Source organism: Paralichthys olivaceus, chromosome 1, assembly GCF_024713975.1.
Source record: "Paralichthys olivaceus isolate ysfri-2021 chromosome 1, ASM2471397v2, whole genome shotgun sequence".
NCBI lineage: Eukaryota > Metazoa > Chordata > Actinopteri > Pleuronectiformes > Paralichthyidae > Paralichthys > Paralichthys olivaceus.
The window spans coordinates 8,467,018-8,486,756 of NC_091093.1; the positions used below are offsets into that span (position 1 = coordinate 8,467,018).

General features: G+C 42.7%; 1 protein-coding gene across 2 annotated transcripts in view; it reads left to right on the forward strand.

The window, feature by feature from the left end:
- Positions 1–3,335: 3,335 nt before the first annotated feature.
- Positions 3,336–19,739, forward strand: part of LOC109625180 (BTB/POZ domain-containing protein kctd15) — a 29,289-nt gene continuing 12,885 nt past the window's right edge. Inside the window, exons 1-4 of one of the 2 annotated variants that reach the window (XM_020080311.2) lie at positions 3,336–4,261; positions 6,878–7,053; positions 13,799–13,943; positions 19,146–19,451. In XM_020080311.2, coding sequence (XP_019935870.1) covers positions 4,253–4,261; positions 6,878–7,053; positions 13,799–13,943; positions 19,146–19,451 — 636 coding nt within the window. In that variant the 5' untranslated portion in view covers positions 3,336–4,252. Of the gene's footprint in view, positions 4,262–4,281; positions 4,617–6,877; positions 7,054–13,798; positions 13,944–19,145; positions 19,452–19,739 lie in introns of those variants that run through there. The other variant, XM_020080310.2, reaches the window with a different exon arrangement.

Here is a 19,739-nt window from a genome sequence, read left to right on the forward strand (position 1 = left end):
CACATCAGATCTACTCCTCTTTTTAAAGGTTAAAGGTCAACACTCTACATTCTGAATGTATGAAACAATCCAGTTTTCATTACCTGAGTACATGAAACAGATGACAGCATCGTGGTCATTGCAGTTTTACCTGTTAAAGAGGATTTGACTCCTAACTCCTAACTGACACTCAGAAGTACACAGAAAGTACACACTGGCTTTGTGCTCAGCTTTTCCACAAACTTAATTGCTGGCATTAAGCACTTGAGGGAATTCTTCGCTGTGCTTGTTAGGTGTTTGTGTGCAACACAACCCCACACATTCTATTAATAAACTGACACCCTCTTACCCTCTCTCTCTCTCTCTCTCTCACGCTCCCCCCCTCTCTCTCTTTCTCTGAAATAATGAACAATAAGTGTCGCTGCTGCACCTCAGACACATACCAACATCAAGCAGAATGTCAAATGGCTGGAAGAGCACAGCGATTGACAGCAGCCGGGCTCCACAAGGCATGCAGATTACTAAAAGCAAGTTCTGAATGTTCCTCTCAAACTTTCTCCACACGCCGGAGGGGGAAGAAGGGGTGCTGATCTGATGTGAAATGCTTGAAAGGGATTCTTGCCAAAGCTCACATTTAGGAGGCTGGATGTGACTGTATTGTAGCTGCTGTTTTCTCCTCAGTGCATGAGTACAGTGCGCAGGTGACCTGGGTCACGTGGAAGAATCCATTGGACAGATGCCCCCAGGATTTAATGGGAACTCCTTGAATGGAAGAGTTAAAAAGAACATGTGGAGATGATTTTTTAAAAAGCAAATAATAATTGATTATAAGATTAGTATAAAACGTGTCATCTTGGCCTCTGACATTCTGGCAATGGATGGTTTTGAAACCTTTGAATATAATTTCAAAATCTTTTCGAACATAATTATTGTGTGAATGTGAATGAATATGGGCTACCTCTATGTACAGTGATGCTTCAGTGTGAAGGTTTATGCACAGTGCTGCTGCTAACCAGCAGATGGTACTATATGTTCAAACTCCCTATGGTCCAACTAGATTATGTTTACATATAGATAGAGAGAGCAGGACATACTGACTCTTCAGTCTGGGACCCCCGACCCTTAAAATAATACCTGGGGTTAGGGTGAGGGAGAGAAAGGGAGGAGAGAGGAGAGGTGGGTGGAAAAGAGGTGACAAGGGAGAGATAGAGTCAGAGAAAGAGGAGAGAGACCAGGAAAAGCTGTGTAACCATCACATTTCAGCTCAATCAGACTGGTTGTTATAATGAAAATAATGAAAAATAATTGTGACATGTGATGTAATGTTACTTATGATAGCAACACCAGTAGATGGTGGTATTATAATAATAATAATAATTATATAATGTTATAATAAATGTATTAAAGTTGCACCTTTAACTCAAAACAGAGAAAATCAAGGGTAAAATCAAAAACATAAATCAAACTATAAAAAGTTTCAATCTTACTTATGGTTTAGAATACAATCTATAAAATATACATACATATATACACACACACATATAGTTTATCAAATCACTGTGAACTCTATGAAGTATTAAATGGATAGTGAATGAATGAGGCAACATAATATTATAATGTGTGTTTATACCAAAGATTTCCTTGTTACATGTCAAAGTAAATGTGCAGAAGGAATTATTTTCTATTTCCAGTAGAACATATCATATTTATTATCCTCAGAGACAGTTAGTAGAATGTTGTGCTGTAGTTAAAGTGTAATTCATATAGTGCATGTCAGAAATCCACTGGTGAAAGGACAAAGATGTGAAAGAGAAAGACACAATATTGTCGTCCTCTGTGCCACTTTAGGCAAAACCACTAATAGCCCCTGCCTTTGAACCTACAGGCAAAGTTATTATTCTTATAGGGTCATACATGAATTCATACGCCTCATTACCATGTGCTGTCTGAAGGAGGCTTTTACATTGTTACTAAAGCGTAAACACCTTAACTCAGAATTAAACAAAAATCTAATTTTATTTGACCTGCACAGTTTCAGAAAGGTAAACATTTGAAGTTGTGGTGGATAATTGTGTGGAGCAATCATGTAATGAGAATGAGCACGGAGCTGTTATCTCTGTCTGCGTGTGCATCAGGGAGACCAGACATCAATAATCTCATTACTTGGGTCAAATATTACAATCAGATCTGCATTTTTTCATCGCCTGAAGGAATCTGTTTTCAGTGTTGTGTCTTTTTTTAAGATGGTTACAGAATTAGAAACATGTGTCGGTCCTTTCACCTGCTGGTCAGGGGTGCAGATGTTTTGGATGTGTTGTGAAATATCAAAGCTGCATGCAAATCCTCAAGATGACCTACTTCTTCCCTTCCACATAGACACTCCGCTAAAATCCATAAATTAAGGAAATTAACTGATGGGGCCCGGGGCCACTTTGTAAGCTATTTAAATCTTTAAATTTACAACATCCCTGCATACTTCATGTAATTGAACTAACTCCAGGCTTGTTTCCTTTAATGAGAAAAAAAGCCCAGTTTCCCCTGCAGTTTGTACCTCTGGAAACAACAAATCTGTGCCAGAGGGGGAAGATGGAGCGCTCTGAGGCGTGCTGGGGTCTGTCTAATTACCATGACTCCTTTCTCACACTCATACCAGTCTGCTGTCATATCACCAGCATATACATGTAGTATTTCATTTTGAAATTAGTTTCATTTTATACTCACTTAAGTAAAATAAGAGCTGAAGATACTTTAAGTATGGATGAATGGATGGATGGATGGGTGTTTGTTTGGATGGATGCATGGATGGATGGAGGGTAAACAATAGTCAAGTTTCCTAAATAGTTCCTTATATATCCATGTATTTCCTGTGGACCAATAATAAGTTCCTACACTGGTTGGCGCCAAATATCAAGAAACGAGCACTGCGCCCCTCTCAGGATGCTGGTACAGAGTAATTACTGGGCTCAGTGTTGCATCAATTATTCACAGATATTTACCCTCAAATAAACAAACATGCAAATAAATAAATAATCGTCTCCTTGGTGTAAGCACCTGCTTGACTCTCCTGTTTCCCCCTCTCCTCTCTGCGCAAAAGTGGCGCAACACTCACTTCAGCGCCTCATCACTTGGATTGAGTCTTTTCTGTCGAAATATGACAAAAAGAAATAAAAATCTGCCTCAATCTTATTTTTCCAAAAGTCTGGAGGCTGCCTGCTTCCATTGGAGAGTGAGTGGAAGTGAGTGTGTGCGTGTGTGTGCGCGCGCGCGTGCGTGCGTGCGTGTGTGTGTGTGTGTGTGTGTTGGGGGGTGGGGGGGGTGTTCTGAGCAGATATCTCCATCTAAGCCCTGCGCTATAATTGAAATGGCGCATTTGGCTGCAGGCAGGCTGTGAGGGCGCTTTCTGCAGCAGCATGCATGCATGTCCATAGACGTCATTTGATTTTAATGGCCTGCAGGAAATTTGGCGTTACAACTCCAGACATTAAGGCAAGAGGGAGAGAAGAGAGGGAGAGAAAGAGAGGAGAGCAGGGACACGGGGGGAGCGAGAAAAAAATCACCGCATGAAACATATTGGTTCAAGGATATCTCTTCATTTTCAACATATTCTCTTTTTTTCTACAGAGACTTTATCAACAAGTTCCTGCGCCTTTATTCCATATTGCCTGAGTGAAGGACCATGGCAGCCCGCCTGGCTTTAAACTTTACATTCATGCTGCAGGAGCTGCTGGAGATGGAAATGTGTGCCTGCTAGCTGGAACTGCCTGCGGAGCTATTACATCAGACCAAGTGACAATGAAAAATCTGCTTTTTGCTGCTCCAAATCCACTGAGAGACTGACAGTTGCCTGTTAGGTCTTTTCCTCTGCGCCCTCAGAAATCACAACTTCACACCGTTAGAGGGGAAAGCGTCTACTTTAAAAATAAGAGAAGTTTATTATATCTGTGCAGCCACAATAGAGGGTATCACGTTCTCTTCCTTGAGAAAATTGCCTGGGCGAGAGAGTGGAGTTGAGCTAATTGTAGCCTAATCCCTGGCCCAGAGGCGCTCGGGCAGCCCGGAGCGAGATCTTTCTTTTTTAGCTCTGCTCTGTTATTTAGAGACGGATTATTGAGCTTTCTTCTTCTTCTCATAACAAACCACAGGGGCAGCTTCATTTAGGGCAAAAACAGACAGACAAGAAGCCGAAACGCGGAGCAGGATTCCAACCAGGAGCGCACATTTTTTACGCGTATCCAAATAAGAGCTGAGAAGGGGAAGGAGACCGTCTCATCTAATGTACAAGGTAAGGACGCTTCCTGTGCGCTTTGGTACAAAGAAGCTTGGTGAGGACAGGTCGAGGCAGCCTGGCAATAGAGCCTTTAAAGCCACAGGGACTCGGAGCAGTCCATCCAGGACACGACCTATAGTGTTCCTTGTTCTTCTTGAAGCAGTTTAGAGCACGATACAGACTCCGGCTCCAAACACTTGGCTTTTTCGTGCGGCAGAATAGATTCGTGCCGGAGCTGGATGCTGGTGTAGTCGTGTCGACGGGGAGGCATTTGGAGAAAATATTAGAAATTTCAGGGGTTACAGCGGACAGGAGCTGGGACTGAGCGCCGGCACGGATTTCTCCTGGACTGCCTACAATGTTTGAAACGGTACGGTGAGACATTTCAACATTACAGACAGATTTACGTGGTTTTTACGCACAGCGTTGTAAGGTTTACTTTGAGCAGGATTGTGAGGAAGGGATTTCCTCTTAGTCAACACGTGTGGGTTTTTATCAAACGGGTAATGTGAATTACACGTGTCGAGATTATCCCCCGTTTTAATTGTAAAGCAGGAATAAGGCGCCATATTGTGCTTTTGGGCAGAATTAAAGGCAGAGGCGCGGGCTTGTGGTGTTCCCGTGGAGCTCGGTGTTGAATGGCAATGTTTCTCATTTAAACGCTTTTGGATTTTTGTGGTAATTTTAATTCAGAATGATGTGAGGTGCATGTCATCGGTGTGTGAACAGGGTCAGTGGAGCGAAGCAGCAGCAGCAGCAGCAGCTCTGAGGTGAAAGTTGATGCCTCTACAGCTGCTGGGATTTTGTAGAGGAATTTATCATAGACGGTGTGTGTGTGTGTGTGTGTGTGTGTGTGTGTGTGTGTGTGTGTTTGTGTGTGTGTGTGTGTGTGTGTGTGTGTTTGTGTGAAGATAGTGAGGGTTAAAAAAGACGAAAGGATTGAGAGTTATAAAATCATTATAACTTATATTATTGTTCTAAGATTTTTTGATCTATTTTTTACATTGCGTCCATTTGTATCATGGTGTAATTGATTAATGAATTGATTGGTTTGGGAGAGAGAGAGATAGAGAGAGAGGGGGAGAGCTTGGTATGGACCCCAAACTTCTCAAGTCTTTCCAAGTTTTTTTTCTGTCCTTTTCTTTCCCCTTTCTTTTCTTTTCCTGGGATTTGAAATGTAATCCCGTCCTCATATAATCGTATTAAGGGAACATGATACTGCTGTGATGCGGATACCACCCTGGAAAAAGAAAGACAAAGCTCCAGTCTCTATCACTACGTGCCCGGTGGCGCTTCTCTCCCAGGGCCGCAGGGATGAGCTGCCACACGGCCTCGAGTTTCAGGGTCGTGACAGTGAAAGAGTTCAACAACACATTGCTGCTGATGCTTTATGAGTCTGTTATTAGCATCTGTTTAAACCAAGTCAGAAGCTCAATGTATCATTTGAACTCTTGTCATATGAGTGCACCAGGAAAGGTCTGCGTTTCAACCAAAGGCTGCAGGGTAACTGGTGCGTAATGATGCGTAAAGTGGGCAGACTGTGACCTTTTATCATCAGGAAAATATAGAAGAATAACAACTGATAAAGTTTCATAACAACATGAATTTGTTCTCCGTCCCCAGGTCCCTAAATATAACCATAACCACTCTGACTTTATTTACACTCAGTCCCATTATGAAGTGGCCACACTGAGGTTGGGTGGTTCACCTGCAGCTGTTGGCAAATACATCATGCGCGAGTAAGTTGGAGATAAACGGATCCTCGGCTCGTCCAGCAGCAGCAGAGGAGTCAAATGGCGGCGTATCGAAGCGAATTAAAAATATTTTCTATAACATTTTATCAGATGATCAAACCCAGCTCCTCACTGACCTCTGCGTGCACCGGCGCGCTCCCGGTAAACTCCACTCACCTCTCCCAGAGCCTCCACAGTTATTCACTTATTTTATTCCAAACATATCTCCTCGCACTGAGCCTCACATGTGGAGTGTGTTTGGCCTGTGACTGTGGATGATGCGCTTTGACGCACGCGTGGGTTTATGAAGTTCTCCCTGCATGTGCCACAGCAGCGTGACAGCACAAGTCACAAGTGTGTGTTGGTACATGACAGGCGATCACCTCGATCTTTCGTGTGTTGAGTGTATGTGTGTGTTAAAAGCAAAAAGTTACTCCCTCTCTCCCTCCCTCCTCTCCCCGCCGTGTTTTCCTCCCTCGCTCTCAGATTGGTGCTTGGTGTGTCTGGGCGCATCACGTCTAACACATAAGGCGACCTTTAATTAGAATATTGCAGCAGCAGTTTGTTTTATTCCCCTGGAGGCTGACACCTAGCACCCCCTCCATCTCTCTCTCTCTTTCTCTCCCTCTGTCTATCTCGCTCTATCTCTCTCCCAGCCTGTTTTTTCTAATAAGGCATCCTCCTATCCTCGCCTCCGGTGCTGCATGAAAAAGATGCAAACATACTTAATTAGAGCGGTGGCAATAATTTCCAGACTAAATGCGACCAGACAGTCATGGAAGTGATCTGATACCATTCAGAGGGGATATTATCTGCTCCCCTGTGTAGGATCACTCTGGTCGATTTTTTTCCAGTCTGCACCTTTATTCCCATGGCTTTTCTCTACACTTGCTTTCAGGAGGGAAGAAGCATGTCACGGCTGTCTCTGACCCGGTCCCCGGTCTCTCCTCTGGCCGCTCAGGGCATCCCTCTGCCGGCTCAGCTGACCAAGGCGAACGCCCCGGTGCACATCGATGTCGGGGGACACATGTACACCAGCAGCCTGGCGACCCTCACCAAGTACCCAGACTCCAGGTAAGTCCCGTCCCTGCTTATAACCTCAAAGCCGGAGTTAGTTTATTTATAACTACCATTTATCTCTGTTTATCGGAGGGAAGGAGATGACTTGTATCTTGTTTCTTTGGTTTTTATTGACATAAATATAGAGATTCGAAGTGTCTTACTCAACCGTATAATACATATTTATTCTAATAATAGAGAAATAGCTTTTCATCTTTTATTTCTATTTAATTACATAATATTGCATTTCAAACTTGGAATCAATTATTATATCATTTGACAGTCTCAATTAAGACTAATTGGATTTTTGCTGTTAACAAGTCATTTAGCTGACTGGCATTAATACAACTTATTTCTCAAAAACTATTTTAATATCTGTTCATTTCTCATGCCTTCATTATTTTTTTTATCTTCTTTTAGCTTTAAAATGCATTTGATTGTTTTGGTTTGTTTTAGTCAGTAATTATTTTTAATTGTCTAATAAATACCTCCAAGGCTTTTTAATTATTATCTCCTCTCACACGGTAGTTGTGCCCGACAACTCAGCTGCTGCCAAGCTGCCAACTACTTTCACACGTTTTATTGTTGATTTCAAAAGCATATATACACACACACACACACACACACACACACACACACACACACACACACACACACACACACACACAAACAGTCTGTGGATTAGGGTGATATAAGGATCCTTGTCGTAGACCCACATGTCGGGATCCCTCATCAAAGCTGACGTTGGTCGACTTCAGATCTGATTAATATCTGGCTCTTTGTCTTATAACGTATTGATTTTCTTGGCTGTCTTTGAACCAGCATTTACCATCATCTGCTTCTAGTCCCTATTAGTGTTCAGACAGAGGATTTTTTTCTAAGATATAAGAAATACATGTACGATAACAAAATGTGTATAACTTTTAAGCTCTTTATATTCCTATTTTATCGGACAACATAATCGTTGTTGTAATTTTTCCAAATAGCCCAGAACTAGGGTTGACATTGCGGTCACACTTTAAAACTTAACCAACTAAAAGAGTTACTCTGTATTTGTTGAATATTTGTGTGAACAGTAACAGAAAGGGCTTGTTTGCTCTCAGGCATGTGAGAGTTAGATTCCCTCATACATAAAACAAACAAGGCTTTTATTTTTGATGCACTTCAACTGATAGATTTAGTCATAAGTATTCAGATTGCGTAAGAGCTGTTAGTAATCCTCTCTCCCACTTTATTCACGTATTTAGCTCCATCCACAAACAAGGTGACACCAGGAAGCTCTGAAAGCAAACACTACAGAAAAAATCTCTTCTCTTCTGCTGTATGATTTTTTTCCTTTTGAAACTACAGCCCCCTGCCCCCCCCCCCCCCCCCCCCCATAATACAGTGTGTCATTCATTACATGATACAGTCTTCGATTGTGCGTCAGCTGACAGAGTCCCATGTGGGCCAAGGTAAACACACACCGGGTTGTTAGAAAATCTGCCAAATTGGTTACAGGAAACAATCCCCATAATCCCTTGGTAATAAAGTCTTGATATTCACAGAGTCCGTTGACAGGAAATCCCTGACAACTCTCCTTTTATTCCTAACTCTAACATGTCATGAGAAAAATAAAGCTCGTCCCAGACAAGGCTCTATGATTGTGTTTGTTATTAAGATGTTTAGTTTCAGTGTCATATTGTGTGATTACAGCGGCCAGAGGGCAAAAGTTATTCATCTACATTTTGTTTTTCTATCAAATGTGCTTATATTATTTGGATTTGAACATTAGCTTTTAATATTCATTTAGATATTTTTGTATTGGTGTTTTACGTCCTCATTTTTTATGCTCTGATGCAGCTTTACACTTTAGAGAAGTGATTCATAGGAGGACATGCGCAGGGCACCGTGTAAATGGGGCAGAGTCATGTCAGAGCACCCAAACACTGTTAGTACAGTGAGAGTAAAGACCGGATACCAGTGTGAGTGTTGGATGGAGCTCGCTCTCCCTCCCTCTCTCTCTCTCACTCTCTCTGTCTCTCTTTCACACATGCTCCTTTGCCCCCCCATTCTCTCTCTTTCTGTGTCTTTCTCACTCTGGATCACACACACACACACACACACACACACACACACACACACACACACACACACACACACACACACACACATACTCTCTCTCTCTCTCTCTCTCTCTCTCTCTCTCTCTCTCTGTCTCTTACATGCATACACTCACTGTTTCCCTCTCTCCCAGTCTCCTCAGTGTACATTTGGCCTCGGGGCTCCACTTTCCACTGGAGCCAGTGGAAGGAGGGGCCCTTTTGTGTGAATTAGGATAATGGCCGACAGCAGAAAGCAAAACAATTACACTGGCACAGCCGTGTATGCCGCGTTCAGCCATGTCCAGTCGAGCAGTGGGCATGATATGAACTCTGCGCCGAAATAAAAGAGCAGGGTTAAAGGGTTTAAAGTTGATGATTACTTTTAATAGATTGGCCCCTAAATAATGCAGCGTGCCAAGAGAAAGTTAGTCTAGTAACTAATGTGTGGTTATTCATCTTCCTTTGTGCCGGCCATATTAAGGGACAAGGGTCATGAAACATTGATGCTACACTCTGCGGAGCTCTCACAGAGGACAGTCGCAGCAGTCACTTGAACAGAAGCTGAGGAAATTAGGGCAAATGTTCCAGAGACAGTGAAACTATTTTGAAAGGACCACTGGACATTTTTCTCTTTAAAGACCAGTCCTCTGTGTCCAGACATTATGAATCTCTACATGGCTTCATCCTCCTTTACTGGTTTCATTCTCCACTATGTGTAAGTTTCACAAAACAGATTTTTCCTTTTATTTTATCACGTCATTGTTAAACCTCTCAGGCTCCTATCTGAGCATGCCCCCAAGTGGCTTTTTAAAAAAAGGATTTTACACAGGCTGTATAGCGAATAACATATGGCCATCTAAAATAAAACTAAGCTGTTGGATAAGACTGGCTTTGCAACTGGTAACAGCCTATTAAGGCATGTTATGGAAATACATGTTAAATAAATATTAAGATCTACTTCCTTGTTGCACGTTACGAACATCTGTAGATTCAATTTGATGAACCACCTGATGATGATTGAGTTCAAGCGGTACAAGTTTGGACATAATCTAATGAACAGTCATAATATTGATAAAATCTAACTTTGCATATTGCTGATGTAATTTCAACAACAGATTATTATCAACACATTGATGAACTGATTATTTAAGCTTTGGGACGAGTTTTGCTTTCAGATTAATTTGCCTCTAGAAGCTGCAACAACCACGAACAACACCGTGAGGAGTCGCTCTCCTTCTGGCCAAGTTCACATAACATCAGTTAGCACCAAAGCCAAGCTAATACTAGCATTTAGCAGAAACCTGAAAAGGATTAGCCAATCAGAGGCAGGGTAGAGGGGGACTTCTTCCCTATTTGACATCATCTGTTGGATGGACATTGGGCAACGTACTGATTGGCTGGTCAGTTCTGGCATTTTGCTTTTAGCTAGTAAATACATTGACAATCACATATAGGACATTCCTGTTCGTGCTAAAAATCTTTCTGAACAAATTCTAATGACAAATTCTAATGTAGATACACAAAATATTTCTATAGCTACAAAACCTTTTTTACACATGTACAAATTATATCTGTATGCCCAGACCTTGTTCATGCACCAAATATTTCTACAAATGCAAAACGTTATTACACATTACAAACACACACATTCAGATGCATGTTTTTGTGAACATTGTTACACAAGCACAACCCTTAATTCACTCTGTCATTTGTATTAAATGAGTATTTTACAGTTTGACCCAGTGAACCAGTGCCAGGGACAGTAGTAATCTGGATTTAAACTCCTCAAAAGTCAGTGTAGACGGCCTTTAGTACCAGAGAGGACAAACTCATCAGCATCTCTTAGTGTTTGTTTTACTGTGCAGGAAGCTGCAGGGTGTCTTGCATCCATTACCGTCCAATAGTGTTACACATCCATGATCAGCTCTATCAGGATCAGTGATACCTGCACTGGGTCGCCCCCCCTCCTGCAGACACGTCTCTGGCAGCTCTCAACAGCTGTACACCTACTGCCCCACATGCCGGCCCTCACTCGGCACCTCTGGAGTGAGAGATCTGAGCTGTTTCTGTCCTTGATAACCTCCTCCCACCTCCTACCTCCCTCTCCCTGACTCGTTCTCTCTTTAGTTCAGTCATGACTTTTTTTTCCTCACACTCTTTCCATCTCTCTTTCTTCCTCTTGTATTCTGTTTGTTTCTCTGTCCGCCTCTTTCATTTTCCCTCTTTACTTCTTTCTATTTTTCTTTCCCCCCTTTCTGTCTATCGGTGTCCTTGTCTGTTTGTGTATCCCGTCTTAATTTCTCTATTGCCACCCTTTTCTCTCTCCCTACCTGGAGAGGACAACCTCCCCTCCAATTCAGGGATTTAACAGAGTGTGTGTAGGGGGGGGGGGGCCCAACAGAGAGAGAGAGAGAGAGAGGGAGGGAGTGAGTGAAGGGAGTGGAGGAGAGGGAAAGAAAAAGAAAAACAGGCAGCATTTTAATTGCTTTTTAAAAAAGTGGAGATGAAAAACAGAGTTAGCCTGGAGGGGTATGGTGAAATTCTAGCTGGAAGAATTGCAAGACCATATGAGAAAGGAACACCTCGGGCAAAACAGGGAGATGAGTATTGGTTTTTTATAAAGCATTTTGCATCGATTTCCAGAGAGAAAGCGAGTAAGGCAGAGGGATGGAGACAGAGAGAAAGAAAGAGAGAGTGAAAGAGAGAAAGGATGGCAGGAGCAAGGGGAGAGAGGGGGAGGGAGGGAGAAGCATCTTTGCTTTGCTCCCTCACCCAGTCAAGTCAAAGAGAAAGAAACAGGGTGGATTTGATGTGATAGCTTCAGTGTGCTGTGCCGACACATCGGGGTCAGGAGATACCTGATCCAACCATTAAACACATACTCACACTAGTGATTGTAAATCCAGTAAAATGAGTGTGTGAGTGAATCCAGTCCTGCTGTTTGTTCATTGACATTCCCACTGCGGCCCCCTTCCACTGTCTTGTAATAGAGTTTGACAATGCCAGTGCTGAGGCAGTGCTGGGAGTATGTATGTGTGTGTGTCTGTGTGTCGGTCTACGTGTTTGCAAATAGGTTTTACAATTTTCTTTGTCAGACAACTTTGTCAGCCGACCTCGAAGCTGTTACTGTGATTAAAGAGCTGATTACATCAAAATGATGATAATAACAGCAACGCAGCGCCCTGCCAAGAGCTGTTTCGGAGAAAGACGATGGAAATGTGCAGTGAAACCGTTAAGCAGGTTGTACGTGCAACAGATTTCTTGTGTAAATCACTAGTGTGGCTTATTTGCACTGCGCAGGCATTCTAGGTTTCTCCGCTGAGGGAGCTGTGAGCTTTGTTTAAAATTATTCCATTTGCACCAGCAGTGCTTTTACAAAATAAAAGCACTTGTACTAACTCTTTCCTCAATATTTTAAAGCATGCTTAAAAAACACAGTTTTTTATGACTGAAGAGGATATTTATGATTTGGAAAAGAACAAACAGATAGAGTGGAGGTGCCATGATGAGATTATTAGAACAGCAAAGGAGGGACAGGGGGAAATGACTATCTGTCCAAGGGTATCTGGAGGCAAGGCGCCAACGTGGTGATGAAAGTTTAAAGATAACAACAATTTCCACTCTTAGCCTTGATGAGCCCCTCTAGCCTACGTCAACTAAGCCCTTAATCTGTCAGTCGAAGGAGTTAACCATGGAATGCTATAGGCAGCAACAAGTGTCTTATCATTACACCAAAGTCTTGTCCATAGTGAAAGCCTTAACGCTAACATCTTATTCCTGTTATAGTTCATGAATCTATTTCTTAGTAGGAAAATGCTACTGATGGCATTTTTATTTATCTTAATTTAAAAAGTTTTCAAATTTCTCTTTAAGTCTTTTAGCCTTTATTTGAGTCTCTGTTCAGGTGTTTTGCAAATATAGTTCAGGCAAATCTATATGTATAATTTGGGGAAACCAAAGAGAACATTATGAATATCCTGACCACAGAACACTTTTGCAGACCAACAAGTACATTTATTTAACATTAAAGTCCTTAAAATGTGTATCTGAGATTAGGATTAAGGATTACTCCATATTACATAAAATCTCTAAAAGTTAAATATCATTCTGAATAGACAATGCAGATGTTTTGAATGTATCTTCCTATCCTAGATATCTATCCACAAACTGAAACTCTGTATTGAACACAGACACCGTGGCACAGTTGCTCAGCCTTCTGTCCAAGTTCTTCAAATAGTCATAACAAAATCAAAACTGCGAAAGTGAAATATTTTTTTCCAGACGTCCGTCTTGTATTAGTATGTGGCCCTCCACCACTCCACACCTTTCTTTCATTTCCAACTCTCTGACAGATGGAATAATAGAGCTGTAATGCTACATTCATGCCATTAATTTCTGTAAGTACAAGCAGCAAGCGTGTGTGTTGTTGTAATCTTCCTGCAGAAGGGACACTTCAAACAAGTCTGGAATGGAGGAACTGTGCCTTAAGCCCCTTGTTTCAACCTGGGATGCTAATGCATTTCAAGCTTAGTGCTAATAAAATTGAAAAATAAATGGAGGGTAATTGTTTCATGCATTTGAAGAGAGCTGGCTCATTCCTCTGTGTCTGTGTGTGTGTGTGTGTGTGCGGCTGCCTGCATGCGTGCGTGCTTGTGTGTGTCAATTTCAATTTTCAGAATCAGTCGTCTGTTCAATGGCACCGAGCCCATCGTGTTGGACAGCTTGAAGCAGCACTACTTCATAGATCGGGACGGCGAGATATTCCGCTACATTCTCAGTTTCCTCAGGACCAGCAAATTGCTCCTTCCAGATGACTTCAAGGTAAATATCTGCACCACAACATACTGTATCGAGTGTACTTGTCTGCACCATCGGCTCTCACCATTTGAACAACATAAAAAAGCTGAGAGTATGTAACGCCATCTGCCCAGACATGCGTTAGTGTTGTGTGGAATTCATGATTTTCCTAAAGATAAAACACTTAAGTGTGGATATATTTGTTTACCTGCTCCCTCGGGGGTCGCACGTCCTCCAAATAGACCTGAGACCACAACAGAGCTTCCACCTCCGTTTTCACAAAGCCTAAGACTTAGACTCCCCTCCATTTAACACACATACCTACACTATAAGCAAAAGCAGTAATAAGAAAACTCAGACATGGAGGCAACTCAGTTGGAGTTTTCAGTTGTGCAGATGAATGCTAAGCGGCTAGCTGGAGCAAGGCCTGATGATTTGTGTGCGCTCCGAACCCCTGAGCTGTTGTTTTACTGAGTGGTTCATGTAGAGGTGAGCACAGGTGAAACCGCTCTGACGGCCCTCTGCTCTGATGACCGACTCCCCCACAGACAGGAAGTGCCCCTGACAGTCAAGGACTCAATGGGAAGAGACACTGTGGCATGTTGGTGCAGTTTGATACAAGCAGGCTATGCACCCATGTTTCAATGCTTTTTTTAAACAAATGCTGTCAGGCTTTGTATCAATAATCTTTGTCACTGCCACAATTTATTTTAACATTTTCTGTAAATATACGTGTTTTACAGCCAGGGGCAGATCAAGGGTGGCGTGATGGGGGGCACTCGCCCAAAATAAAATCTGATCGACCCCCTTATGAGCCCTTGTCCTGTCAGTGGTCTTAAAAGAAAGCAATACGAACAATAAATATGATAATTTGTTATAAAGCTTTTTTGAGGAACACAATGTAAGAAGAAACAAATTTCAAGCCATATTCAATGCTGTGTGTCTTTGTTTAAAGCTATAGAGCTAAAGGGAAATGAGGAATGACTTAAATGTCCATCGTACTGAATCAGGGATTGTTGGATATGTAATTGGCCCATATATGTCCCTATTTAAAAAAAATCCTAAATCGACTATTTTGGACTAGACTAATTTCTAATTTGAGCTCTATTGATCAGAAAGTATGTCTGTCTGTGTACCTGCTTAATAGAGTCAAACAGTGAATGTAGCTGCTTTAAAAGTATAAGTGAAAGTTGATGAGGAGAACATGTTAGCAAGCAGTTGCTCATTGAGACATCCAGCACACGTGTATTTATGTCAAATTGTGTTTGTGGAAATCTGTCAAATATAAGTCCAGTCAATGCTCAATTCTGCACTAAACTCACCCGCTGGTCTCTAACTTTGTTAACTGGCTGTTTGGTTCCAGCCAGATAACATTTAATCAGTGAATCACAGCTTCTCTTTTTTTTCTTAACTGAAAACAGATGTTTGCTTCTGAAAAGGATGTAAAGTCGAGGCCTGAAAACCCAAAACAATGAGCTGAAAGAGGCTAAAATGTCCTGTCGAGCTGTGGGGGGGCTGTGGAGTTTATATGAGCGTTCCCCTCTACGTTACACGTAGTGATTGGACCAAATGTCAAAATGCAGCTTTAAACCAAACTGATATTACTAGTGAGGTAGTCTGACCCCACAAGAATCCACACAGCCATATGTGGCTTTGTCAGAATCTTTATATATTCTGCCTACAGCTCCTTCCTGTTCAAGGTTTTATTCAGTGATACTGTTTCCTAGTATTCTACGCTTCACTTCTACTCCACCTTAACTTGCATGACCTTTCCACCGGGCTGGCGCTTGTTCATCATTCTCTACGAGAGCCAAACCTCAGACAACAGAACATGACATGAAAGCCCTGCATATTTTGGCAAAAGATGGCCTGACTCACAACCGATTAGTTTTTTCCCTTCTTATTCATGCCCCCCCCCCCCCCCTGTGAAATTTTGACAGTCCAATCAGGCGCCACGGTTGAAGAGAATGCGTTGGACTTCATTGTTTCAACTCATCACGATCCCCTCGCATAAGCCTGTGTTGATCTGCATACCTTTCAATTTGCGTGGAGCCCGGAATGAAAAAAAAATGCAAATAGTGAGAGGCGGAATTGAGCATGTCCTTATCTGAACACAATCAGGCTTGCCGTCGCCCCAGGGCTGGGTCTGTTCTGCTGCTGGCAGCCGCAGCGCTGTGTGTTTTGCTAAATCAATGTGAAAGTCTGAGCAGAAAAGGAAAAGAAATTTTTCAGCCTACATCAGTGGAACAAAATATTCACTATAAATATCCTTCCTCATCCTATTATTCAAACTACAATTAATCACAAGAGTGTAAGCAATGCTCAGTCACATTAAGGGCACAGTTATAAACTATTACGACTTGGCGGTTTCTGCATAACTTTATTCAGGCGTTTTGTATTGCACTTTAAATCAATAACCCTTTCTGTCTTCAGGTACGAAAGGCTAAAAATAATCGTTTTTTCTTTTTTCAAACATTAAATAAGCATTGGCTGGATTTTTCCATCAATGGCAAGTTCAATCAAAAACCTGTGAACCTCTACCTGTGTGGGTTTGCTCACTTGTTTTTGTCCAGAACATACGGTAGGTCTTTATCAGTCCTCCGACTCCCTGGCAGTGACAGTTTCCATCATTTTTCTCTTCTCCTCGCTGTCTGCCTCTCTCTCTCTCTCTCTCTCTCTCTCTCTCTCTCTCTCTCTCTCTCTGTCCTTTCCTGACATGTTGCCTTGCCAGTGGGCGATCAGGTCGGATCATTATTTTGAAGCTCAAACGGGCTGTCTGGACACGGGATTGGGGGATGAATTGTCTGGTAGAGCTGGCAGCGATAGCAGCAGCAGTGGCTCCAGCAGCCAGGACGGAGTTGTTGGCCCCGTCTCCCTCTCATCCTCACCTCAGCGCTTAGGATTACTCTGTTGTTTTCTGCACTGCTCAGGATGACTAAAGTGCCTCGCAGACAGACCCCTGTTAAAAACATATCCATCCATGGCTTCAGACCTGTGAAGGATGAGGAGCTACACTTTGATACAGAGAGCCGCCTGCAGGGGAGTGTCTCAGTATGAGTTTTGTCAGCTGCAGCAAGAAGGCCAGGAGAGAAAAGAGACAGGGAGAAAGGGAGAGAAAAAGGGAATAAAGGACAAACCCACCCTCCTCCACTTTCACATTCTGAAATCTTAAATATTAGACCATCAGCTTAAGATGTGTTGCGTCAACACTCTGTCCAGATGGAGTTGTATTTGGGTGTCGTCCACGCGCCTCAGATGAAGGCACCGTTAAGATGAAGGGAGTACAACCAGTCGGGGAGGCTCTTCAAGGCTGAAGATCATAACGGAGGCAGCAGGGTTAATGAGTATGAGGTTTGCTGCTATGCTCTGTTTCTACACCTAACAGTGGTTCAGAAAAGAGAGGGGGGAAAGTTTTTAGGGTTTTTTTTTTAGATAAGGGCTCCCTGGCAGTCAACAATGATGCAGACCGTATAAAACATTTGTTTACTCACCACAAACAGTCTCACTGTGAGGGTGCTCAGACTATGAGATGAGCTGTATCTACTTAACAAATGTGGAATCAGTTTTTTTGCCGTGATTTTACAATGTTCATACACTAAAATGATCTATAGCCAGGAGCCAATGTAGAGTGAGAATGGCAGCGATGGCAGGTCTTAAACTACGAATGAATTAAGCTGTCATTCTTTGTCACTGTGCAACACTAATCAGAACAGAGATTTATTAATTACTAATTGTTTAGCAAAAAGATTTGCAGCATTTAGGTGTAACCTTATTAAATCTTGTTCTAATAGGAGCTTAACATAGGGCCACAAGCCTCATTAACATAAAACTCCCTCTATGTGAGGAATACATTAAAATCATCCTCGGCTTATAATTGTCCTCATGTTCCCTTCTTTTCCCTCACCTCCCGTCTGCCTCCAATGGCGAACCTCCGCCTCCCCCATTTTTTCTATGGTAGCGGTGAATGATGGTGCCATCTGGTCTTATGGGAAATTAGAGGCAAGAGCACAGGGGCAAATGGCCCCTGGCAAGCCCTGCCCAGGAGGGAGAGGCCGGCAATCTGCTGCAGACTGTCTGCACACAGGAATGCACCATCCCACTTCACTGGAGCCCCACTGACGGCCTTTTCTGGAGTGTGCTCGCTAAAACATGCTAAAGGCAAGAACAGCACTGCCAAGAGCTACTGTGGAGCAGCACTGCAGCATGGCTACGCTTTGTTTATTGAGAGCGTTGTCCTGCTGGTCAGAGGCCATCGCTGAGCTTAGTTTATTGTTCTTCTCTCCAGAAGAAGTATTCCATGGAAACAAGTGAGAGATTCTGCTGCAATTAAATAGCTTTAAATTCACAAGGACAAAGAAAGGTCAATTTTACATTTGTATTTCTTGGTTTTTGTCTCTTCAATATGTAGATGAACTAACAACAAGTGCAAGGCAGTGTAAACTACTTCCCTGCTGACAATATAGCCGTTTTCAGACAGACAATTAGGTCCCGAATTTCTCTGTATTTTTCATGCACAACATAGCAGGAGATTCTCCTGCTATGTTCACAACAACACAGAACTCTCCTGAGCAGTCATGTAAGGGGTGGAGGCAGGACATGATGTATAAATTCCATTGCAGAGATCACATGTTTTTATTCAGGGGTCGGCAGGAGAAACTCCAGAAAAAGTCTGGAGCCCCTCATTTGGATATTTGACTTATGTTCTCACATTCAGCCCCTCCAGAGAATGTCAGGAGAATGTCCTGGGTTCAGTGCATGTCTGAAAGCAACTAATGAGAAGTCAGCGTAACGAGCGTACGGTTCAATAACATGGTGCCATGCTTATAACAGACAGCAAGGACAAAGGACACTGGTGGTTTTTAAAGCATAGACATGGTCCTAAATATATTCACAAGTATCGCAGGACACTTCTCCGTTCCTGCGTGCTTGTCTGTGTCGTACAGTTGATGCTTCAGAGAAGAAGGGTCAAAGAGCAGATGCAGCAACAACAGCACTTCTGGAATAATTAGAGGTTAAGTGTCTTGCTCAAGGACACTTTGTCATTCATTGCTGTGGGGAAGTCATCAGGAGTCCCTGCAAATATACCTTCCACTGTCATCTTAATGTTACACAATATGTGTCGGGTTTTGTCCTGATAACCTTGGTAATGAGATGTAATGAATTGTTACTCACACATATAGCCGAGAGGACCGGGCACACATGCAAACTCTGCTCTCTCGGTTGCAGGACTTCCACTTGCTGTATGAGGAGGCGCGATATTACCAGCTAATGCCCATGATTAAAGAGCTGGAGCGCTGGAAGCAGGAGCGTGAGCAGCGGCGGATGGCGCAGCCCTGCGACTGCCTGGTGGTTCGTGTCACACCTGACCTGGGCGAGAGGATCGCCCTGAGCGGGGAGAAGGTCCTTATCGAGGAGATCTTCCCCGAGACTGGAGATGTTATGTGTAACTCAGTCAACGCCGGCTGGAACCAGGACCCAACGCACGTCATTCGCTTTCCCCTCAATGGCTACTGCAGACTCAACTCTGTCCAGGTAACGCACCAGAGAGCATTTCCTGTTTCTATAGTAATAAAAGCTTGGTAACACTGCTTGATTAGTTGCCTATAAGCAATTTGGAGAATATTTTCAAAATTAATTGGAAAATATTGAGCTATAGCCCGACAACAATAAAGCCCCCCCCCCCAGTCGGAATGTGGTACATTCTATATATTTTAATCAAAACAAAACACAAGTGAAGTTGCAACACAAACATTTGTTAAAGATACACACTTGATTCCATATGAACCAATGAATCCATGCCACAGTGTATTCAAAGTGTTT